The sequence below is a fragment of the Hemiscyllium ocellatum genome, chromosome 28, assembly GCF_020745735.1.
Source record: "Hemiscyllium ocellatum isolate sHemOce1 chromosome 28, sHemOce1.pat.X.cur, whole genome shotgun sequence".
In the NCBI taxonomy this organism is placed as follows: Eukaryota; Metazoa; Chordata; class Chondrichthyes; order Orectolobiformes; family Hemiscylliidae; genus Hemiscyllium; species Hemiscyllium ocellatum.
Window position 1 is genome coordinate 9,466,676 of NC_083428.1, and position 25,586 is coordinate 9,492,261.

A 25,586-nucleotide genomic window follows, 5' to 3' on the forward strand; every position below is an offset into this window, starting at 1 on the left:
TGGCTCCATAGTCATGCACAGACCAGACTATGGAAGGATAGCAGTTTTCCTTCTCTAAAGAACATAATAATGACCACTGAGCTGAGAGTTCAGACGGATCAGGAGATTGTGGGAAGAATGCAACTAGAAGGGAATCAGTGACTTGAAGAGGGAAAGGAAATAATCACCAGACTGAATGCATCTGAAATGAGACTCACTTACAAGTTCCCTGTTCAAATTACCATTATCCATGTGTGAGCCCAGACAGTGAGGGTCCGTTAGAAAAGAATTGGAAACCATGGCTACTTCCACACCAGAGATATAGTGGCTGGGTGTGGCGCCAGTGGTGTTTTTCCATTTTTTTAACAGATTCTTGAGGTGTGAGCGTAACTGATGAAGCCAGCATTTGCTGCACAACTCTAACTGTCCTTAAGAAGATGCTGGTGAGCTGCTGTAATACATCTGATGTTGATACCCCCATATTACTGTTAGGAAGGGGGTTGAAGGATTTTAATCAAACGGCAGTGAAGGAACTGGAACACAGTTCCAAAGCAGGATGGTGTATTTCTTGAAGGGGAACTTTCTGTGATGGTGCTCCTGCTATTATAAATCTACCAGGTCGGGGTCACAGTTTGGAAGGAGCTGTGGTGATTGTGGATGGTGGACTTTGCTACCACTCTGTGCCAGGGGTGAAGGGACTGAACACTTAAGGGGTTGGATTGGGTGCCAGTCATAGGGTGCTGTTTTCTAAAAAAAAACTGAAGGAATTGCAGATGCTGTAAATCAAGAAACATGAACAGAAGTTGCTGGAAAAGCTCAGCGGGTTTGGCAGCATCTGTGAATTGAAATCAGAGTTAACATTTCAGGTCCGGTGACCTTCCTCTGATAATTTGTAGATGGTGGACAGAATTTGGGCGTCAAAAGGTGAGTTACTCAGCACAAAATTTCTAGCCTGCTTTTGTCGCAGCAGTATTTATATGGCTGACACTGTTCAGTTTCTGGTCAATGGTGAGTCCATGACATTGACAGAGGGGTATTTGGTGATGGTAATACCATTGAATATCAAGGGGAGATGTTAGATTCTGTCGTTGCATGGCACTTATGTAACATGACTGATACTTGCAATTTATCAGTTAGTTTGAGAGTTGTCTACATTTTGCAGATTGTGGGCACAGATTGTTTAATTTAATACAGTGTTGTCTCGAAGTGAAAGTTGAAACCCTTCAGCAGAGAACTTCAGCATATTAGATTGTTTATGGAGGGGCATTACTGGGGCACATTGTAGGATATTGAGCCTGCACAGAATGGGAGAAAGGAGTAGACTCCATATAAATACTGCTGCTACAAAAGCAGGCTAGAAATTTTGTGCTGAGTAACTCACCTTTTGACTCCCCAAATTCTGTCCACCATCTACAAATTATCAGAGGAAGGTCACCGGACCTGAAATGTTAACTCTGATTTCAATTCACAGATGCTGCCGAACCTGCTGAGCTTTTCCAGCAACTTCTGTTCTTGTTTCTTGATTTACAGCATTTGCAATTCTTTCAGTTTTTATAAAACAGCACCCCATGACCGGCACCTAATCCAGCTCCTTAAGTGTTCAGTCCTTCCTAGCTGCATTTACAGCTAATGACAAGGATTGAACTGAAGAAAAATCAGACTGGATTCGATTCAATAACTCTGTCTCTCCATTGATGCTGCCAGACCTGCTGAGTTTCTCCAGTATTCTCTGAGTTTATTAAGGATTGGTCTGTATAACTTGTAGTCTGTACAATTACATTACATACTGAGCTGAATTTATTTCCATTTTGCCAACTATTTATTATAGTTCTGACAAGCATTGTTAATTGTGTAAAGGGATTACTAGCAACAAATGTAATTATTACTTTATAATTTCCTTGCTATTCATGCTACTTCTAAGTGTTAGCTTTCGGGGGTAATAGAAAACTCCAACACTGGATGATTAACTCATTTATTGCCTTCATTGAATCATGTTTTGAATTTAATGGACTCGTTTTGCACACAGAAGTTTCAATGAAAATGTTCATCAAAACCTGCGCTTTCTTCAATTTTATTCTTCATGCTCTGTCCTTCCTGAGCAAGCTGAGGTAATGACCAGATAGTGAATTATGGAAGGCTAACTGTCCGTGGAGTATATAGATAAGTTCCATGCCTGTGGTACAGAAAACGCTCATACTTCTTGCCAGTTGACTCTCAATGGGCATCCTCTGAATATCATTGAGATTCACAGTGTCGCACTGGAGGCTTGGGAACATAATCTAGGCTGACACTTCCCATGCCATTACTGGAGGAGTGCTGCACTATCAGAGATACCGTCTCTTGGGTAAGGCGTTAAATAGATGCCCTGACTGCTGTCTCCCCGTGGTCAGAAACAATGACACTGCAGGTGTTCGCGGACTTAACTGATTTCCATTGATGTTTGTGGCACTTTTTTTTATTCATTCATGAGATGTGGGCAGCACTGGCCAAGCCAGCATTTCTTACACAGAGGGCAGTTCAGAGTCAACTCATTATTATGGGTCTGGAGTCACATGTAGGACAGACCAGGTAAGGATGGCAGTTTCTTCCCCTAAAGGACATTAGGGAATCAGATGAGGTTTTACAATCCTACAATGTAGAATCAGGCCATTGGCCCAACAAGCCTACACCCTCCGAACAGTATCCCACCCAGATCCATTTCCCTCCCCCTATTCCTCTACATTTCCCCGATTAATGCACCTACCTACACATCCTGAAATTATGGGCAATTTAGCATAGCCAATTCACCCTAATCTGCACATCATTGGACTGTGGGAAGAAACCGGAGCGCCCAGAGGAAACCCATGTAGACACGGGAATAATGTGCAAACTCCACACGGACAGTTGCCCAAGGCTGGAATTGAACCTGGGTCCCTGGCGCTGTGAGACAATAGTACTAACCAGTGAGACACCACGCTGCCTGTGTTTGGTGCAACAATAGTGCTTCATTAGACTCTTAATTCCAGATTTTTAAATTGAATTCATATTCCACCGTCAGCCATGGCAGAACTCAAACCCAGGTCCCCTGAACATTGTACATGCACACACAGAAATTGCTGGAAAAGCTCAGCAGGTCTGGCAGCATCTGTGAAGAGAAATCAGAGATAATGGTTTGAGTGACCCTACCTCAGTTCTGATTTCCAACTCTGATTTCTGTCCACAGATGCTGCCAGACCTGCTGAGCTTTTCCAGCAATTTTAGCTTTCTGATTTACAGCATCCACAGTTCTTTTGGTGTTCCCGGAATATTATCTGGGTCTCTGGATTCAATAATACCACTAGACTATCGCCTCCCTGAAACTGTGAGTATAACAGCCAATGGAGAGGTGAGAGAACCCAGGGTGGTTCAGGCCCAGAACTGGAGGAATGCAGAGTTTGTAGAGCATTAGCGTGCTGAATGAGGTTACAAAGCTGGGGCATGGAGGGGCCATGGAATGATTTGAAAATAACAGTGAGAATTTTAATTTTGACATAATGCAAGTAACCAAACACAGTTACAGTGCTATCTTTAGGTACCTTTTACTACCTACGCATACTGTTGCCTGGTGGCTTCCTGCACTCATTGTCAAAACCAGGTCACTGTAAAGTAGAACACTTCCCCGATGGAGAGTAAAAAGCCAGGACATTGTGCTGGGAGGTATCAGTTGTTATAGGCCAGACCAAATCCCCTACAAATATACAAAGGAGATAGCCTAGACCCTAACTTTAATCGTATTTAAAGGTAACTGTAAGGTACTGTGTTCCGGATGTAATGTAAGTCACACTACTCGACATTAAATTTTATTCTTACCCCAAGTTAAAACACAAACAAAAGATAGAAGAATTGGAATAACAACTCTATTGGAAAACCTAACAGAGTAACAGATTATTTAACTATTAAATAGTAACTGTTCCAATATATTAACATTCCATAAACATATCTTTGGCAAAGATCACACAGATTGTCTCAAATTTGAGACAAAAGAAAAGAATCCAAGCTTTTAACTGTAACAGAGAGAAAGATGCAGTATCTTCCACAACCAGCAGCCACTGAAAACTTAACCAAAACCCTGGTCCTGTAGGATCCTAACTCCACCCATGCATGCTGTTTCTAATGTTCCGATTTTTCTAAAAAGAAATCCCCAAGGCCTCACAAGCTGTTTGCTTTATTGGCTTGGAACATACCACCCGTCACCTCTGCCTCAACTTCTCTTCATAAAAAATAATCAGGACAAAAGCCATAGTATCATCACACAGTTTTGAGACTCACTATCCGTCAGAACAAGTTGGCTGAACAGCAAAGGTTAGGGTGACAGCTGCAGCCTGCTTTTCTCTTCCAAATCCCTCCATTTTGTGTTATGCACAGGCTGACTGTGAAGTGACAGGAAACACAACAATTACACCTGACGCTCAGGGTTCCGAGGAAGAGTCACTGGATCCATTAACTCTGCTCTCTCTCCACAGATGTTGGCAGATCTGCTGAGTTTCTTCAGCAATTTAAGATTTCCAGCATGTGCAGCTCTTTGTTTTGCTTTAGAGGTACACTCAACGTATTCTCTGATGTGGCAAACCGTGGGACCCTGACCTGTGACCTTTGTTTCCTGAAGCGAGCAGTTCAGCTGCTGTGGTCTCAGTTGGAGCCTAGGCCCATCACTGAGCTTGTTCAGGGCCTGCTGTTCAACTATATAAATGTGCCATTAAATTCCAAATTAAAAATTTATCAGTGTAATCAGAGGCAACATTAAAGTTCAAATCAAATGATTGAATATTTATGTGTTAAATACTGTTCATCGATCACTGCAGTTACCACATGTTGTAGAATTACAATCACACTCACATTCAGGCCAACATCCTCAGATAAATACTCACAGACATACACTCTTTCAACAACAACTGGTACTGATATAGTGCCATTCACATAGTGTGCAGTGTGTATGCAGGACAATAAAGGGCTCCTCAGGTTGGCCCTGTAGCTGTGCTTGGTTTGTTGCTTCCCAGTCCACCGATGCTTCAAATTTAAACTTGGGAAAGGCCTGGGAGCTAATATCAATTTGCAAATATGGAGTTCACCAGGACTTGTGAGTGAGGATAGAGATAGCAGCATTTCAGATGACACTGAGGGTGTTTGGACAAGGTAACTGAGTAGGAGAGCTGCAATTCATTGGATTTCTGCTGTCCGTGCTGGAATTCAGGCCTGTAAATTTACAATTGTCTTTGAGTTTGCTGGTGGTCTCAAGATCAGGACCTTGAGGAATCGATTCCACCTTAACAGGAAAGGAAACTAATTGGACAAATTGAGGCTTTGAGCTGCTCACTCTGCCAGGCAAGTGGTAAATCTCCAAAGGGTTAGCGGAGGTGACGTTAAATTATAGGAAGTTGACAGAGAGTAAATAACCTTAGAGATGATGAATGCACGGCTGAAAGACAAGTGTGAGAGAAATGGCTTTCTATTTACAAGGCACTGGCGTTGGTATTGGAGAAAGTGGAAGCTGGCTTGATGGAGCAAGGAAAAGAGATAGAACTCAAGAATTTGGATAAGTCCATGAATAGGAAAAGTTCGGAGGGATATTGGCCAGGAGCAGGCAAGTGGGACTAGTTTAGTTTGGGATTATGTTCAGAATGGGCTGTTGGGGTCAAAGGGTCTGTTTCCTTGCTGTCTGATTCTATGATTCCTATAAATGTCAACCTGCACTGCCATATTATCAAAAATCCCACTGAGTTTACATTTTTGTTTTTTACTGTTTGTTTTATTCTGTGCGCTTCACAATTCATTCTTCGAGATCATTGTCCCTGATAAATAAAGTTTCTATGGTACTCACTATCAAGATATTGATGATATGGAAGAGCCAATGTTGGACTGGGGTGGACAAAGTTAAAAATCACAAAACACCAGGTAATAGTTCAACAGGTTTATTGGAAGCACTAGCTTTCAGAGCACTATTCTTTCATCAGGTGGTTGTCCTGATGAAGGACCAGTGCTCCAAAAGCAGATGCTTCCAAATAAACCTGTTGGACTGTAACCTGGATTTGTGTGATATTTAACTTTATTGGGGGCCTTTGGGATGAGAGCAGCTCTGAAGAAAGTTCAGTAAAACAGATTGTCTCATATGCAATTTTGGCAGCAGAGAGAGAACGCAAGCTTTTCACTTCCTCCTTAGTCAGTTATGAAATCTCCAGCTAGTGTGCTCATCCACACAAGTAATGCATCATTGCTGCAATCTTAGATTTCCTTAGATGCCAGGCCACTCCTTATCTACCCTGGGGCTCAGTTGCACAGTGCAACTTTAGTTCTGTTTAATGGAATTCTTCCCATCTGTTTCAACTGCAACACAGAACTTGTTCAGTTAGACAAGAAACAGAAACAAATGAAAATATTATTCTCCAAAATTGAAACCAGCCAAAGATTTTTACCTGCAGAGCAAGCGTTAATAGCTTAGCACTGCTGTGTAATTTACCAAGAAATCATTCATTAGTGTGGAATGAGAATCAGAATGCTTTACTTTGTTCAAACAGTATCCATTTCTGAAATCATTGGACATTCAGTATTTTGTCTCAGTTAATGTATTTCTTAAGTGGTAAAATGGCAATAAGATAACAAAGGACCATTGGAATAGGAGGTGGCCATTCAGTCCCTTTAAGCCTGTTCCACATTTTGATTAGATCATTGCTGATCTGTATCCGTTCTCTATCACTTTGAACTTTGCAATCGATCTCTTGTCTCTCTGTGGAGACAGTTCCAGATTTCCATTATCTTGGGGGTGGTGAGGTATTCCCTAGCATCACTCCTGAATACTGGCTCCAGCTTTAAAGTTATGCCTCCTTAAAAAGACGTAGGTTACCATTGGAAATAGTTTTTCTCTACCGACTCTGTCATCTAAACACTCTACATTGTCTATAAATCCATAAGATGTAAAAGCAGAAATAGGTCATTCAGCTCATTGAATCTGCTGTGCCATTATGACATCATGCTGATCTGACAATCTTCAACTCACTTTCCTGCCCTTACCCCATAACCCTTGATTTCTTTATGGATTTCTGCCTATTCAGTCTTGAAATTATAGAATGTCCCAGCTACAAAAGGTCTCTGTGGTGAAGAATTCCACAGATTCACCACCCTCTGAGAGAGGAAATTCCTCCTCATTCTGTGTCTTAAATGTGTGACCCCTTAGTCTGCAATTATGTCCCAAACTCTCTCACAATATTTATGCATCTTCCCTGCCAAATCCCTTAAAAAAATCTTACATGATTCAATATGGTCAGCTCTCATTCTTCTAAATTCCAATGAGTATAGGCCTAATCTAAATCTCTTCTTATAAGATAGTCCCTTTATCTCTGATATCTGCCTGAAGAACCTTCTCTGGACTGGCTGCAATGCCAACATACCTTTCCCTAAACTGGATCATCCTGCAATCTTCTATCAAACAATGTTTTCTTCACATTGTTTTTATTATTAACACTGAGTTTATTTAGTTAGCATCTTATTTCTGTCTAAAAGACAATGGAAGGAACTTTCTGGAACTTTACTGAAAAAGTTCTTCTGTAAGGACTGAGTTGGTTCGACTATAAAAGGTTGATTTTCAACTTGTCGTCCAAGCATAAAGCTAGCATTCACTTGTCCTCAAAACTGCTGATATTCATTTCCAATAATAGCAAGGAAAAACATGTAATTTTATAAAGTGCAGCTAATTTGCATTGTTAGTTTGAAGGTCTCATGGCAAGTTGAACACTTCTGGGATCTGGATTTAACTCCTCAGATTTATAGATAACTTCACCTCTAACACTCAGCTGCAGCATGGTTAGTAATATCCTCATCTCAATAATGAGGAAGCTTTTGTTTAAAAAATGCTTCCATGGAATGTGGCTCAACCAGCATTCATTGCCAATCACTGATTACCCTTAAGAAGGTGGTGGTGAGCTTCCTTTTGGGATCATTGTAATCTTTGGGGGTAGGGACTCCTACAGTGCAGTTAGGAAGGATGCTACAGCACTTTAACCCAGCAACGTTGACGGAACAATGATACAGTTCCAGCTCAGTATGGTGTGGGAGTTGCAGGGGAACTGATGGTGAAAACAACAAATGCTGGAGATCACAGCGGACCAGGCGGCATCCATGGAGAGAGAACAAGCTAGCATTTAGAGTCTAGACAACTCTTCATGAGATAGTGGTGTACCTATGCATCATCCCGGAGGCTTAGTGGTAACCTTATAGAGGTTTATAAAATCATGAGAGGCATGGATAGGATAAATAGTTGAAGACTTTTCCCTGTGGGGGAGTCCAGAACTAGAGGGCATAGGTTTAGAGTGAGATGGGAAAGATATAAAAGAGACCTAAGGGGCAACTTTTTCATGCAGTGGGTGGTACGTGTATGGAATGAGCTGCCAGAGGAAGTGGTGGAAGCTAGTAAAAAGACATCTGGATGGGCATCTGGAAGGTTTTGGAGGGATATGGGCCAGGTGCTGGCAGGTAGGACTAGGTTGGGTTGGGATATCTGGTCGACATGGATGACTTGGATCGAACTGTTTCCATTCCATACATCTCTATGACTATGACTCTATGACTATGACGATGTCTCCTTGTCTGGGTTATCTGCTCCTCAGTGAGACTTAGAGCTGTGATACAGCTTGCAGCAGTTTGTCATCAATGCTGATAACAGGTTTACTACTCTTACCTTGATCAGTCTTTTGATTCAGATCTGTTGATTTTACATAGTTTTGCTGCTGAAAATGGAACAAGTTGCATTTCTATCTCACATCTCTTTTTGCGTTTCCACAGAAGTATGGAAATGAAAAATGCACAGTCATTCTGGTTTACTCAGGACTTCAAAAGTTGCAGACTACAGTTTTAATTCTCCCGAGTGTTTATTTTTTCAGTAGCTGGCCATGTTGCAGCTCTGAACATTCGTACAGTCTCAGCTTCACATTTCTGACAACATAGTTTAAGGAATTTACAGCAGAGTTCGAGATTACATAGCCGCAGTAATCAGCAGTATACAATGCACAATACACTTCTCCATAAGACCAGACATCCTGCTGTTACTTTATTAAAGAAAGGATGTTAAATGAGGGTGAAATGTTGGCAGGGTACCCCGCCCTTCTTCAAAATAAGTGCCCTGGTATCTTAAAAGTTCAGCTGAGAGGGCAAAAAGAATCATAATGCAGACATAGAGATGGACTTCTCAGTCTAAAGATCTCACCCTGGAAGGGCAGGGTACCACCCAAAAATTGAAGTGAATTTTGGCTTTGATGGGTTTCTGTATTTTTCAGCAACATTTTGCATTTATATAGCACCTTTAACGTGGTAGGGGTGTCAGTGGTAGGAATGTAGCATTACCACCCCTTAAACAAGATGGGGCTCAATCTTCTTTCGCCCCTGTGCCAACCAAGCCCCACTCCAGGCAAAAGCAGCAGTCTGTTCTTTCCAACTTGCCACATGAGCTGCTCTGTGGTCTCCCAGAGACAAGCTGTTTAGTACCAATTAATGCAGAAATATAGAACTTGCAGCTATTAGGTGCTGGTTTGGAAATCTGCTCCAGCATCCTAAGTTACAATCTCAGGACAGGCATTTCAACACATCAAACAATGCACAAATTAGGTGAAGATGTTTGTTTAATCTGAGGTTGGAATCAATACGCATATTGAACACTCTTTGAGCTTCAGTAAACTACTGGCATTGGTTTACTGAAGAAAGCTTGACAGTGCAATAACTACACATTGGCTTGACTGTCAGCATTAAACACTGTCACTTGTGCAGAATCTATTTGCAGTTAGTCCTTAACTGTGGCCAATACTTCAATATTAATGATAATGAGAGGCAGAGAAAAGCAGCTGCTTGGAATTGTGCGGTTCAACTTTGCACATTAGTATGCAATTCTTCTGGTTTGCCCTGGGACAGTCAGACTTGTATTTATATGGTGGGGTGGTGGTGGGGAGGGGAGGGGGTGGGGGGGTCGTCACAACATCAGAATGTCCCAAAGCACCTACAGCCAAAAGGTACTTTGGAAGTGCAGTCACTACTTGAATGTTTTGTTGGTGTATAGGGTCGCATGTACAATGTAATGGGTTTTAAAGGGTTAATGTTTGAGATCCATTGAGCTCTACCCAGACTGATGATGTCACACAGACATTAGGTGCAGAATCTGATGGACTCCAGCATCATCCCCTGGAGGAGACCTATGTTTCTCATCTACCTCGCATTTGAAATAGTTAATGTAGTTAAGGGGTAATCCAACCTAATTCTCTGTACATATTTGCTAAAATCTAACTACCATGTTCTGATATCTAAGACAAGAGCCTCTTCTGTTATGATCTATTCATGGTCCATCCTCCACCACAGACTACTGGACAGCTCCTTTCACAACCAATAATATCATTGGCAACATTCTACACCAGCCATAGACTCCAGTGCTTGTTACCCAGACAGCACACTAGAATACCACAGAGTCTAACTCTCTTTAGTCTCCCAAAGCATTGTTGCTGGGGCCTATGCATCTTTCTGCAAGAAGTAGAGATCCACAGGATGTGAAACACTAACTCTGCTTTCTCTTCACCATTGCTGCCAGACCTGTTGAGTTTCTTCAGCCATTTCTGCTTTTGTTTCAGATCTTCAGCAAATGCAGTTCTTTGTTTTATAGAACATAGAAAAGTACAGCACAGAACAGGCCCTTTGCCCCACAATTTTGTGCCGAGATTTAATTCTAATGTAAAATATTGATTGGGCATTGGATAAGCATATGGAGGTTATTGGGCTAGTGTAGGTTAGGTAGGCTTCGGTTGGCGCAACATCAAGGGCCGAAGGGCCTGTACTGCGCTGTATTTTTCTATGTTCTACGTTCTAACTTAACCTACGCACCCCTCAACTCACTGCTATCCATGTGCATGTCCAGCAGTCGCTTACATGTCCCCAATGACTCTGCTTCCACCACCACAGCTGGGAACGCATTCCATGCATTCACAACTCTCTGCGTAAAGAACCTACCTCTGATCCTCCTAATATGTTCAAACTATGACTCCTCGTACCAGTCAATCCTGCCCTGGGGAAAAGTCTTTGGCTATTGGCTCTATTCCATTCATTATCTTGTATACCTCGATCAGGTCTCCTTCCTTCCTCCTTCTCTCCAGAGAGAAAGGTCTGAGCTTATTCAACCTTTCTTCACAAGGCAAGCCCTCCAATCCAGGCAGCATTCTGGTAAATCTCCTTTGCACCCTCTCCAAAGCCTCTGTATCTTTCCAAAGTAGGGCGACCAGAACTGGACACAATATTCCAAGTGTGGTCTCACCAGGGACTTGTAGAACTGTAGCAAAACCTCGTGGCTCTTAAACTCAATCCCCCTGTTAATGAAAGCCAAAACACCATCTGCTTTCTTAACAACCTAGTCACTTGGGTGGCAACTTTGAGGGATCTATGTACTTGCACACCCAGATCTCTCTGTTCCTCCACACTGTTAAGAATCCTGTCTTTAATCTTATATTCAGCATTTGAGTTTGACCTTCCAAAATGCATCACTTCGCATTTATCCAGTTTGAACTCCATCTGCCATTTCTCAGCCCAGCTCTGCATCCTGTCTATATCACACTGCAGCCTGCAGTAGCCTTCGATACTATCGACAACACCTCCAACCTTTGTGTCATCTGCAAATTTACTAACTTACCCCTCAACCTCCTCATCCAAGTCATTTATAAAAACTACAAAGAACAGAGGCCCAAGTACAGAGCCCTGCGGGACCCCACTCAACACTAACCTCTAGGCAGAATACTTTCCATCTACAACCACTCTCTGCCTTCTGTCAGCCAGCCAATTCTGAATCCAGATAGCCAAATCTCCCTGTATCCCATACTCCTGACTTTATGAATGAGCCTACCATGGGGAACCTTATCAAATGCCTTGCTGAAGTCCATATACACCACATCCACTGCTCGACCTTCATTGACCTGTCTTGTCACATCCTCAAAGAACTCAATAAGATTTGTGAGGCATGACACGCCCCTCACAAAGCCATGCTGACTGCCTTTAATCACACAATGCTTTGCCAAATAGTCATAAATCCTATCCCTCAGAATTCTATCCAAAGCTTTGCTGACCACAGATGTAAGACTGACTGGTCTGTAATTGCCAGGGATTTCCCTATTACTCTTCTTGAAATGAGGAACAACATTCGCCTCATTCCAATCCTCCGGTATGACTCCCATGGAGAGTGAGGAAGCAAAGATCCTCACCAGTGGCTTAGCCATCTCCTTTCTCACTTCCCGGAGCAGCCTAGGATAAATCTGGTCTGGCCCTGGGGACATATCAATCTTAATGTTTTCCAAAATTTCCAGTATATCAACTTCATCAATCTTGATCTGGTCAAGACTGTACCCCACTCCTCAAAATTTTCATTCACAACAATTTGTATTGTACTACTTAGGGAAAACAGCCCAAGCCTTTTCAGCCTCTCCCTATATCTCAAATCCTCCAACTCTGGCAACATCCTTGTAAATATTTTCTGAACCCTTTCAAGTTTTACAATATCTTTCTGATAGGAAGGAGACCAGAATTGCATGCAATATTCCAAAAGTGGCTGAAGCAATGTCTTATACAGCTGCAACATGACCTCCAAACTCCTGTACTCAATACTCTGACCAAAAAAGGGAAGCATACCAAACGTCTTCTTCACTATCCTATCTACCTGCAACTCTACTTTTCAAGGAAATATGAAGCTGCTCTCCAAGGTCTCTTTGTTTAGCAACACTTATCATTAAATTTATAACTTCTGTTAAGATTTGCTTTCCCAAAATGCAGCACCTCGCATTTATCTGAATTAAATTCCATCTGTCACTTCTCAGCCCATTGGCCCATCTGATCAAGATCCCATTGTAATCTGAGGTCACCTTCTTCAAGGGTTCACCTACCTCCAATTTTGGTGTCATCTGCAAAGTTACTAACTGTACCTCTTATGCTCGCATCCAAATCATTTATATAAGTGATGAAAAGTAGTGAACCCAGCACCGATCCTTGTGGCATCCACTGGTCACAGGCCTCCAGTCTGAGAAACAACCCTCCACCACCACCCTCTGTCTTCTACCTTTGAGCCAGTTCTGTATCCAAATGGCTAGTTCTCCTTGTATTTCAAGGGATCTAACCTTGAAAGATCTAACATCTTGAAAGCTTTGAAGATATACTTTGAACCCTTTATTAATGTTACTTATGAACGATATATGCACAAATTTGGAACTTAAGAGACTATTAATCAGTATCAGAAGTCACATGACACCATGTTATAGTCCAACAGATTTATTTGAAATCACAAGCTTCCGGAGTGCTGCCCTTCAGGTGAAGTGGCAAAGGAGCAGTGCTGTGAAAGCTTGTGATTTCAAATAAACCTGTTGGACTATAACCTGGTGTGGTGTGAGATCTGACCTCAGTCATCCAGTCCAACACCAGCACCTCCACATCGTATTGATCAGTATGAGATGGCATGGATGCATTCAACCAAATCCTATGTCTGGACAACGGAAACATAATCTAATTAGTGATAGGAAAGTCACCGGCACAAGAAAATCCATTGTGAGAGGTATGTGTTGAGAGAGGAAACACATACTGTCAAGAAAGCTATTGGCATATACAGGAACTCTGGGGTTGTTGATCTTCTGCCAGAGTGTGTTGTTGAGAGGAAAGATGAGGCTTTGCATTTCACTGAGAGACATTCCAGGCCAAATGAGAACAATGCGTGGGAAAAAAGGAAGAAATATTTGCAAAGGAGTCAGCAGAAGCATCAAGATCAGGGTGTTTCCTGGGCTGGTGAGTTAGGGAGGTTGGATAGACTGGGGTTATTTTCCTTAGAGCACAGGATACTCAGGGAGGACATGATTGAGATGTATAAAATAATGAGGGAGGGTCATTGATAGGGTAGACAGGAAGGAACATTTCCCCTGCTGGAGGAATCAATAACCAGAATTAAGGTAAGAGTCAGGAGGTTCAGAGGGGATATGAGGAAATATTTTTCATCCAGAGCGTAGTGGGAATCTGGGACTCACTGCTTGTAAAAAAGCATCAAAACATTTAAAAAGTATTTAGCTGTGTATTTGCATTGCCAAAGCATACAAGGCAATATGAAAACGTGTTGCTGGTTAAAGCACAGCAGGTTAGGCAGCATCCAAGGAACAGGAAATTCGACGTTTCGGGCATCAAAGGAAAGGAAGCCTGACCAGTGTGAGAAAGCAGTGTTCAAACTGCAAGAAGGTTTATTAACAAATGTTCAGTTAGAAAGAAGCAAATCATACATGGAAAGGTAGCTGCTGGAGACATGTCAGATGATGATTTTTATGAATCACTGTACACCATGGAACATTTTGGCATTGTCAGGTCTAAAGGTGGTCAATGGTTTGTCATTGTTAGAATGTTAATCAATGAAGGAGAGCATCAAGTGAATATAAGGTGTCAGATAGACACTGGTGCTTCAGGCAACGTCGTGAGCATCACAGACTTGTACAAAGTGACTCATGATGGTAATCCACAAATGAAACCCTTGAAAGTGAGGTTTGAGGCGAATAATGGAATGAACTTATTGCCAAGAGGACAAATGAAGCTGAGAGACCAATGCAATGGGAAGCATGAAGATTTGCAGTTCCAAATAGTTAACATTAAGCAAAATCCATCCATCTCGGCTGAAATAAATCTAAAACTTGTGACAGACAACACACAGAGGTGTTTGAAGAGATTTGCAGTGTTTCTGACTATTAAGTCATTGAGTGCTGAATGGATTGTAGAACATTTCAAAGATTTTTTTTCTGGTATTGGATGTTTTCCTGATGAATATCATCTCAAATTAGACGAGAAAGTGAGACTAACTCAGCATCTGCCAGGGAGAGCTGCAGCTGCTCTTAACTCTGCCTGAAAGGCAAGACAGAGCTGGAAAAGTAGGGAGTAATCAATAAAGTGACAAGTCCTGTGAACTGGATTAGTGGTAATGTAATAGTTAGAAAACCTGGAAATCTGAGACCACATATTGATCCAAAAGATCTCAATATAGCCATGAAGCAATCTTGCTACCAAATGCCAACCATCAAAGACTTTTGCCAGAACTTACCATAGCAAAGATCTTCACAGGCCTCAGTGTAAAGAATAGTTCCTGGCAAGTGAAGCTGGGTGAAGGCAGCAGTTTTCTAACTACATTTGGGAACCCCTTGGAAGGTGCAGCTGGTTGTGCATCCTGTTCAACATTTAATGAGATAGACTGTGACCTTGCCAGAGTGGGAGTTATAGCGATTGATGTGCTAATCAATGGATTTGTAGACATGATGAAATAAGTCTTTGCAGACCACGATCAGAATCCAGTGTAACTGCTGGAGAAAGCTCACCAACTGAACCTGAAGCTGAACAGGAAGCAGATGCAGTTGAAGGACATAGGTCATGCACTGACAACAAAGGACTTTGCCTGGATCCTGACGAGGTGACAGCTGTTGCAGAGATGCAGCAACCAACAGATGTCGAAGCAGTGTAACAATTTGCTGGACTTGTTAACTATCTTGCTGTTCCCTAATTTGACATTAGACTGTGAAACACCTAAGCAAACACACCACTAGATAAGTGTAGTGGCTTGATGACACAGAACAAGAAGCAACTTTCACTAGAATCAAATGATGAGTAATAAAAGCTCAACATTTTCTGAACTCACCAAATCAGCAGTGACAATTAATCTGCAAGTTAAGGAATTAATTCTAATCAAGCATTTGCCATCAGAATGGCATGTCCTGGAGAAGAAACTGCATTGCAGGAAAGGGCAGATACCAAACAAATTGACAGCAACCAAATACCATTTGAATACATAAATGTTTTAGAGATAATGGATGAAATATGTGTGCGGAAACTGATGAAAGTGGAACAGACTGGAATTATCATTCATTTGTTTATGAATAATACATATAATAACATTACAATAAATGAACACTAGTTTTGTTGTTTTTTAATGAAAAGAGAAATATTCAGAGAAATGCATTTATGCATAATGTGCTGCCAGGCTTGCTGTAGTCATTTGACCTCTGTCATTGTACCTTCCTTTCACTTTAGTTTATGGCAAATATTTAACACATGATTGCGAACATAATCAATATGTAATAGTGAGAGGTTGTTGTGGGTAAATTGGCTGCTTTGTTTCCGACAGTACGTTGTAGATTAGGTTAGTTCAGCTGGGAAGAAGTACTGAGCTTTGAACAATGACCAGTTTATTACACATCAACAATATTATAATGACTTACAGAAGCATGGCTAACTAATGAAGCATGAAGCTTCTTTCTCTGAATAGCTCTCTCAAGTGACCTTTTATGTCATCACAGTGAGAGGTGTTACTCACATTATTCCAGACAATAATCTTTCAAATCCTTATACTAAACAAAACAATAGTTGGACAAGTTACCTAATATCCATTCAAGTACTTTTGGATTTTCTGAGGTCATGCTGCAAAGGCATGGGGTTCCTTTGCAGCTGACAGCAACGTGTCATGTATCTCCATTGTGTTGATCTTATGTCAATGGATCATGACTGCCCAAGTGAACTACAAACTGTGGTCTGGGTGGCTTTCCATTCTTACCATCCTCAAGTTCAACCAGGTGGCAAAATTGTCACACAATACCTACCAGTCCACCAATGCCCATACCCGTGCACCTGTGTGATTTTCCTAGCATTAATATGATTTCACACTTGTAAGACAGCCAAAAAAATCAAAGCGACACATCCAATAATAACTGATGTTTCTGTTCATGCACGTGAAATTCAGTTTAAAGTACATCTTTCAGTTAACTAGGCCTGTGAGAAAGGTCTTGTGTTGTTCCAACATGGTGACTGCACAATCAACTTTGACTTCAAAATCAGTTTTTCCCAAGATGTCAAAGGAACATTGCCTTTTTTTAGTGGTGGGTGTGGGTGAGGAAATATACATGAACACAAATATTTCTTGGCATTACTTAGCGATAAATAGCCCGTGTCTACAAACTTAACAAGAAAGATGTATTGGAGATGAGGAGTACAAGTATAATGAATAGTTTTAAGATTGAATAGTCTGTGGTTATTTTCTATTGAAAACATAAGGCTGAGGGATGACTTATTATTTCTTTAAGGTTATGAAAGGATTTGATAGGTTGGTCACAATGATGATTTTTCCTTCATTGCTAAAAAAAATCTGGTTGGAAATTCAACAGAAACCTTTTCATTAAGAAAAATATTAGAGTCATAGAGTCACACAGCACAGAAACAGACCCTTTGGTACAATGTCCATGCCGACCAAGTTTCCCAAACTAAACTAGTCCCACTTGCCTGCGTTTGGTCTATATCACTCTAACCTTTCCTATTCATGTTCAAATGTTTTTTTTAAATTTTGTTACTGTAACTGCATCTACCACTTCCTCTGGCAGTTCATTCCACACATGAACCACCCTCTGTGTGAAAATGTTGCCCTTCTGGCCCCTTTTAAATCTTTCTCCTCTTAGTGGAATTTGCTGCCATGTAGAGCTGTTGAGGTGAATAGCACTGATGCATTTAAGAAAATATAGATAAACACTTCAGGGAGAATGGAATGGGATGAAATGGTAATAGAATGAGATGTGGGTATAAATGTATATGGAATGTAAATGCTGGTGTGGGCTAGTTGGTCTGTTTTACTGTTTCTAGGGATAGTCCTGAAAGACACAAGTAGCTCAACTAATTCTGATAGTAGTGAGCCAATGCACCTGCATTAAGGTTGGTTTTTGCATTGTGTGTTTAGCAGCATGTCTGACACTATATACCAGGCAGTGCATTGTTTCATAAGCATTGCAATGTACTACTATCAGTGTGATGTAATGCTATTGTGGCATCCTTTCTAATAAAGCACTACAGATCTAACATTAGAAAACATGCATTGAGAATTTCTATCTATATCTGTCCTCTTTCTCTCTCTAACAGTCACAGAGTACACTAGAGAAACTTGGCAAGTCTGACAGCATCTGTGGAAGGAGAAACAGAGTTAATGTTTTGAGTCCAACATGACTTCAGAACTGTTCTTCTTCAGAGTTCTTAAGAGAAGTCATATCAGACTCGAAACATTAACTTTGTTTCTCTCTCCGCAGAGGCAGCCTGACCTGCTGACTTTCTCCAGCTTTCTCTGTATTTGTTTCAGATTTCCAGCATCCATAGCAGTTTGCTCTAGATCTTTCCTTCTCTTTAGCAGATGCTCATATTTTATAACTTTACTGGATACATTGTCCAGTGTCATTCTGCATTGACCATTCCGCTAGCACAATGAAGCTAGGGGGAAAAAAAACTTAATTTCTTACTTGGTTTGTCTCTCTGACTTCATGATGAATAAAAGATACAGAAATGTTATGAGGAAAATCTTGTTCAGGTACTGATTGACTTGGGTTTGGAATGCTATCCCAGAATCTGATGGCTGCAGGTTCAATCGAAGCATTCAGAATCGATTGACGTGGTTATTTGAGAAGAACAATATGCAAGACGATGGGGAGATGGCAGGGAAATGTCAACTGAGTCATTTGTTCATTCTGAGAGCTGGCACAGACACAATGGACTGAATATAATTGCACTGTAACAAATCTGTGGTTCTCATGTTTCTGTCTATCTCACAACACCTCGAGAGATGAAATGTTACGTTCAATCCTCCTCTTAATAATAACTTACCCAGTACATACCAGAGATGTCGTTTTTGCAAATCTCCGACTCTGCTTTTTCAGTATGTGCATCAGACCATGGCCAAGACCTGTTTCAAAGCATGGCTAGAGGGCAGATTGGTTGGCATCTTACCAGGCACATCCCAGTTGCCACTTCTTTTGGCTTTCCTGCAGTGCTTTGCACTGTTGCAAGATCAATAACCAGTGGCAAAAGGATGAGTACAAAACTAATAATACTAGTCTACTAGAGCTCTATTTTGAAGAGTGTAAGATGAGCCACACCAGTATTTGTCAATCATATTTAACAGGTTTTCCTTTGGGAAAGAATGTGTAGGGCTTTAGGCCATTCAGTCCATCTATTTGCTCATTCATTTAGAAAACTCATGCTACATCCCCCTCCCCCCCCCATCATCACAACATCCAGTGTTCTCAGAAATTATTTTGTATTTTGGCCACCGCATCCTTCACTCAGAGTCCATTCCAAATGTTGCAATACACTTCCTCTGAGCAAGAGCTTGCTGGAATCAGTCTCTCAGCTGCCTCTCGCTCGGATGAACCCTGCACTTCTGTCCGATTGTCTGTTATGGACCGGATTTTCAATTGAGATTATGACCAGCAACCTCTGATAGTAACCGATCAATATTCATCTCCACAGTTCAATTAAAATGAAAATCAAGTGCCCTCTATAACAGGTGACTGAGCTGCAAAACCACTTTCATGCTGGCTGTGAATTAAAAAGACTGACTCTCTCTCTCTCTCTCTCTCTCTCCACATCATTGATTTTTTTTTTCCCAATTAGATATTTTCCTGATTCTCCTTCTTCTGTTCGGCTCTGTGGCAGGCTGAAAAGCTGCTCACCAAGGGATCAGTTGAGTTGCCTGTCTCCCCGTCTCTGAAAACCTACTTCTCACGTGTCCTGCCCACTCCATCTGAATTTCAGTTAGCAACAAGTGCTCACATTTACATGACACTTTGAACCGAGAAAACAATGTCCTCAGCTGCTTCACGGAGGCCAAAAGGCCATGTAAAAATACCAGTGAGCTGAAGAAGCAAGGGCAATCAACAACTTGGTCAAATACGTGTGCATTAAGATGGGCAAGAGTAGCAGGTGGGCATGGTACTGAATGGGGTAGAGAGAGATGGAGGGCATTCAGGGTTTAAAGTGTCATTTTGGCATTGATGGCAGGGCAAGGGAATGGATTGAGTCACTGTTGAGATTGAGGTTTGTGATAGGGATCAAAGATTTCTGGCTGTGCTCTTCCCAATCTTTAGCCCATTCCAATTGCTGTCCATTTGATAAAACTGTCTATCTAGGAGTGAGTGGGTAGAGAGATTGCAATAACAGGTGAAGATTTAGAAACTGGGTGTCATCTACATAGAGGTTAAATTGTGTCTATGGATGATATGCCAAGCAATAGAGTATCTGGGAATATTAGAAAGTAGGATCAGGTGTAGGTCATTCAGCCCTTTCAGTCTGCTGTACATTCAGTATGAGCATACAACTCATGATCCTAATCCCGCTTTCATCCCATATCCTTTGATCCTTTTTCTCCTTGAGCAATATCCATCTACCTCTTGTAAACATTTTATGTTTTAGTGTCAATACACACAATGACAGCAGCGACAACTTATATTTATGTTTCACCTTTCTGAGGCAGAGGATCAGCCATGATTTGGTCAAATGGTGTTGAAAGGTCTACTCCAGCAAAAACACTCATGGGTAACACCAGAACCAAGTGGTTCTAATTTACAGGGACACTGACTAGCTGGGACTCTTTACAACAGAGACGACTGAGTAAGGATTGACTCAGAGCTGAAAATGTGTTGCTGGAAAAGCGCAGTAGGTCAGGCAGCATTCAAAGAAGCAGGAGAATCGACGTTTCGGGCATGAGCTCTTCCTGAACAATGAGCTTTTCCAGCAACACATGTTCAGCTCTGATCTCCAGCACCTGCAGTCCTCACTTTCTCCCTAAGGATTGACCCAATTGAGATCTTTACAGCGATGGAAGGGTTGGAAAAGATGGGCATTGTCAAAGTGTCTATTTTGGTGGAAGTTCAAAACTAGGGGCCAGAAATTTCACATAGTCACTAGTAACACCAATAGCGGGAATTCAGGCAAAACTTCTTAATTCTTACAAAATGTGTAACTTGGGTGTATTTGAGATGAGACTGAGATAAGGAGGAATTTCTTCTCTTGACGTGTTGTGAGTCTTTGGAACTCCTTGCCACAGAGAGCAGAGTCTTTTAGTACATTTAAGGCAAAATAGATAGATTCTGGGTCACTCAGGGAATTAAGGGATACCGAGAAAAGACTGGCAAGTGGATGTGAGGAATGTTGTATCAGCCATGATCCTATTGAATACTGGAGCAGGCTTGATGGACCCAATGGCCTCGTTTTGTTCCTATTATGGTCTTATGGTCTAATGAGTAACAGATTATTTATATCTAAGTGAGATAAACACATGAGGGCAAAGGTGAGCCATAAACACTGACATTGATCATTTGGGCCCAGTGGCCTGTGGTAAATTCGATGCAAGTGACTCCATCCTAACATGTTCTAATCTTGATGACCTCTTTCAGGGCACCCCTCTCCAAATGTCCTTCCTCCCCTCACCAAAAATTACGTCAAAAATCCCAGAGGTTTTCAACAAAATTGAACAGCATCAAAAGGGGAGGAAAAAAAAACTCTGGCGCTGTGGAAGCCTTTACAAAATCATGATGGACTTCTGGGCAAATAGCCCTTTTTGCTTTGTACGTGTAATAGAGGCTCAGGATCCGTGTGTAATCTTTCATCGTGTCAATTAATGCCGGTAATTCTTCTACTACATGTGTATCTGTCCGAGAGAAAGAGATCAATTTCCTTAACAATGAGTCAGCATTAGACAGATGATGCTGTTTCACACATTGCACCCAGTGACTGACAGGCACGGTGAAGCAGGTTACCATGGCAACTGACAAATATGTCTGTCAATTCTACATTTAGGCTGCCTGATAGTGAAAACAGCCCTTTATTATGAAAAGGCTAGTGTTCTTGGTTTAAAAAAAAATAATTTGTGTAATACTAAACTGGAATATAAGCTGGCTTCAGTGGCTTTCTCGTGACTGCTTGCTCCATAGGCCCTTAGCTCTCTGATGCTTTGTCCATGTACTCAGTCCTCATTCCTCTAGACAGCACTGTCACCAGGATGTGCAACTGTTAGGGGCTTCACACCCGAGCCTCCTCTTTCTCTCATACATTCCAAATTTCGAAAGCTCAGACAAAGCACCCAAGCAACCCTCACCCCTCTTCTCCTTGGCCTAGCCCTGTGGTACTGAGGTCAGCAGTGATTGATGTACCCTGTGAATTGTACCCCAGTGTATATTGGGAATGCAATTGTAAGAGATGCCTATGCTGACCCCTTCTGGGAAATTGTGTTCTTGGTTGGTATCCGGTCGGAAGATGAGGATGGTCAATGTGCTGCCACTGATCCCTCACATTAGTACTCATGAAATACATAGCTGCCAGAGGAAGTGGTGGAGGCTGGTACAATTACAACACTTTAAAGGCATCTAGATGGGTATATGAATAGGAATTGTTTTACAGGGCCAAGCGTTGGCAAATGGGACTAAAGTAGGTTGGGATATCTGGTCGGCATGGACAAGTTGGACCGAAGGGTCTGTTTCCGTGCTGTACATCTCTATGACTCTGACTCAATCACATGTCTTTATCAAGAAGGCATGTATTAATAAGGGGGATTGGTGGCAACATTCTACTTCCTAATACTAAGTGGTCAATGGTGAAAGCTAGGTAAGGCTCAGCAGAAGAGGCTTGTGCTTGAATCATAATGGTTGATTATGTAATAATAAGATACAGGTTATAATAGCTTAAGGCTCGTTTAATATATTAACCTGGCTAATGTAGATGGCTATGCAGCGATATCAAGGCTAAACCTAAGCTTAATCATGGCTCCTTCTCGACTGACCAATGGACACCCAGAATGTACTGACCAGCACCCCCCAGACATACTCATTACAATCTCAGTGCTAGGTGATGTACAAAAGTGTTACATTAACTCCTTTTGGGCTGTTGTGTTCTGCCTCACAGCTTATATATACCTGAAAGCAACATGCTCATGATGTCATCGCCATATCTTGACGTGTGACCTAATGGTATAAAGCTCCTGGAGTGCTCTGTGGTGTTGTGGCAATGTCTCTACCTCTAGACCAGAAGATCTGGCTTCAAGTCCCAATTTCCTCAATAACATATCTGAACAAGTTGATTAAAAATGTAACTATAAAGCTCTCAGTGTCCATCTTATTGATCTGAGTTCTCTTGGAGCATGACATATTGAGGGAAGTGTACTGCAGTAAATCTGTATTGCTTAGTTTGGGCCCAGGTACACAGGTGCTTGTTTTCTGTATATATGCAAATATTAGGAGTTGTAATAAAAGCTCATTGAATTCTTCAGCCTGATTTCATTTGTATTTATGTTCTAACATAATGATTAACATTTGTATCACAGCACCATAGTTACAGATCATCAGTACATCTCATGATACATCATGTCACAGGCTAACGGGGCCATATGCAGCACAAACATGGACCTTCTGCTGTGTGTGGCTTGATGGTGCACAAGGTTCTGCTTTTAACCTGAATGTGTTACAAGAATTATTTGTAAAGATGAGGTTCGGAGATGGTTGCATTTGTGAAATCCTTTATCACACTTAAATATCTCCCCGTGTCTGCGTGGGTTTCCTCCGGGTGCTCCGGTTTCCTCCCACAGTCACAAAGATGTGCGGGTCAGGTGAATTGGCCAAGCTAAATTGCCCGTAGCGTTAGGTAAGGGGTGGGTTGCGCTTCGGCGGGTCGGTGTGGACTTGTTGGGCCGAAGGGCCTGTTTCCACACTGTAAGTCTAATCTAATCTAATCTAATCTGAGTCAAAGAGAAAATGGAAGACCTGTAATTCTACAATTGCCTTTCACAACTTCAAAACTTCACAAAATAATCTATAGTGATTTAGATGCTGGTTGAAACACAGTTATTGTTGTCATGTCAGAAACCCATCTTGTGCACAGCAAGATCCCATAAACAACAGTGTGATAATGACTAGATAATTGATTGTAGTGGTATTGGTTACTGAATAAATATTGGCCAGGATCCTGGCAAGAGCCGCTCTGTTTCTCTTCAAATTAGCACAGTGAGATTAGTTATGCCCTTGACATCAGTCAGTAAGTGCGTCGCAGGATCAATCGTCAGAATAAATTCAGTGCTGAGCCACACAGGAAGGTATGAGGAGTGATTGAAAGATTGGACAAAGAAACAGGTTTTAAGGAACATCTTGAATTTGAAGAGATAGAGATGTGGCAAGGTCTTGGCAGGGAGTCCTAGACTTTGGTTGGAAGATACTTTTGTAACCGTGCCATGATATCCCTATCCATTCAATGACTTCCCATTATCTTGACTGGTTCAAACTTGGTCCTTTCCTTCATCCTTTTACACAGGAAGCATTTTTCTAATATTGGTGAATAAACCTTCCCCCAACTTCCTGACTCGCCAACCTGTCTTGTTTCCCATTAAACGATGAAACCAGTGTTATTTGAATGGTGCTGCTAGATTCGAATTAATAAAGCAATAAGGCCATGTGTTGCAGTCGTGTTAAATTGAAAATGCAGAACAGGATAGAAACAAAAGCCATCGTGACGTCTGGAAGCCCATCTGTGGATTCTCTGGGGACTCAACTGTGATGGACATGCTGTGTAAGAAGAAGGTTAAAACTGAGAGTGAAACAAATGCTACCTGTTTGAGGGAAAATAAAATGATATTTCTGCATGACATTTATTAAGTATTCAAGGTGTGAATCTCACAGCTGTCACCACAGAGACAAGCATGTGAGTATAAAAGAAATCATTTGAGAGACTTGTGATCCAGTCTGATGCACCAAGGCGCCTCAAGAAGAAGTATTGTATCCTTGGAAATGAGACATTAAACGTGAGTTCCTCTCTGCTTCTTCGAGCTGATATCTAAAGGAAACCATGGCATTTTACAAAGAAGAGCCGGGAACTTATTCTGAGGATCAGCAGCAGCTCACCTGGTAACGCACTCAAGTCTAAATCACAACCTTCCAGCTTCAAGTTCCAGTCTGGGACTTTGGGCTCAATGCTGACACTCTGGGGCAGTTCTGAGGGGGTGACTTTCAGATGAGATATTAAACTAAGGCCCCATCTGCCTGCACAGGTGCATGTAAATGATGCCATTGCCTTATTTTGGAGAAAGAGCAAGGGGCGATATCCCTGGTATTTCCCAGTCAACATCACAAAGAATAGCAGATTATCACATTGTTATCTATAGTAATTAACTGGGTGTGTAACAATTCGATTTAATATAGTGAATAATCAGACACTTTTTCCCAGGACAGAAATGGCTATCAAAAGGGGCATAATTTTAAGGTGATCGGAGGAAGGTTTTGTGAGATGTCAGAAGTTGGTTCTCTACACAGAGAGTGGTGGATGCGTAGAATGCACTGCCAGAAGTGGTAGTGGAGTCAGATACATGAGGAATATTTAAGCGACTCTTGGATAGGCACATGGTTGATAGTAAAATCAAGGGTACGTAGGTTAGTCTTCCCTTCCATCAGCTGGCCAAACCTATATCCAGGCTAATATACTAGCCCCAACACCATGGGCATTTGTCTCATTAGAATATAGAACAGAAGATAGGATATCTTTTATTGTCATGTGTACTCCAGTACATGAGTACAGTGAAAAGTTTGTACAATGGCTGCATTTATTGGCGCTATCTTAGGTATCAAGTACAAATCTTGGATACAGAAGAGGAATAAAAGGAAACATAGTAGCATTATTTACAGTGTCTAAAAAAATTAGAAATAAGGTAGTTATGACATTGTTAAAGGATTGACATTATAGCACATGGTCTGACCACCTTCACCAGGCCCTTGACCAACAACTGTCCTACT

General features: G+C 41.6%; 1 protein-coding gene across 32 annotated transcripts in view; it reads left to right on the plus strand.

Moving 5' to 3' along the window:
* The window catches only part of LOC132828805 (CUGBP Elav-like family member 4), a 466,645-nt gene that overhangs the window by 370,577 nt on the left and 70,482 nt on the right, over positions 1–25,586 (plus strand). For 12 of the 32 annotated variants that reach the window (XM_060845925.1, XM_060845939.1, XM_060845929.1 and 9 more), the window contains exon 5: positions 13,417–13,428. The exons of the other annotated variants lie outside the window; for them this stretch is intronic. In XM_060845925.1, the coding sequence (XP_060701908.1) occupies positions 13,417–13,428 (12 nt within the window). The remainder of the gene's footprint in view (positions 1–13,416; positions 13,429–25,586) is intronic. 32 annotated transcript variants of the gene reach the window in all.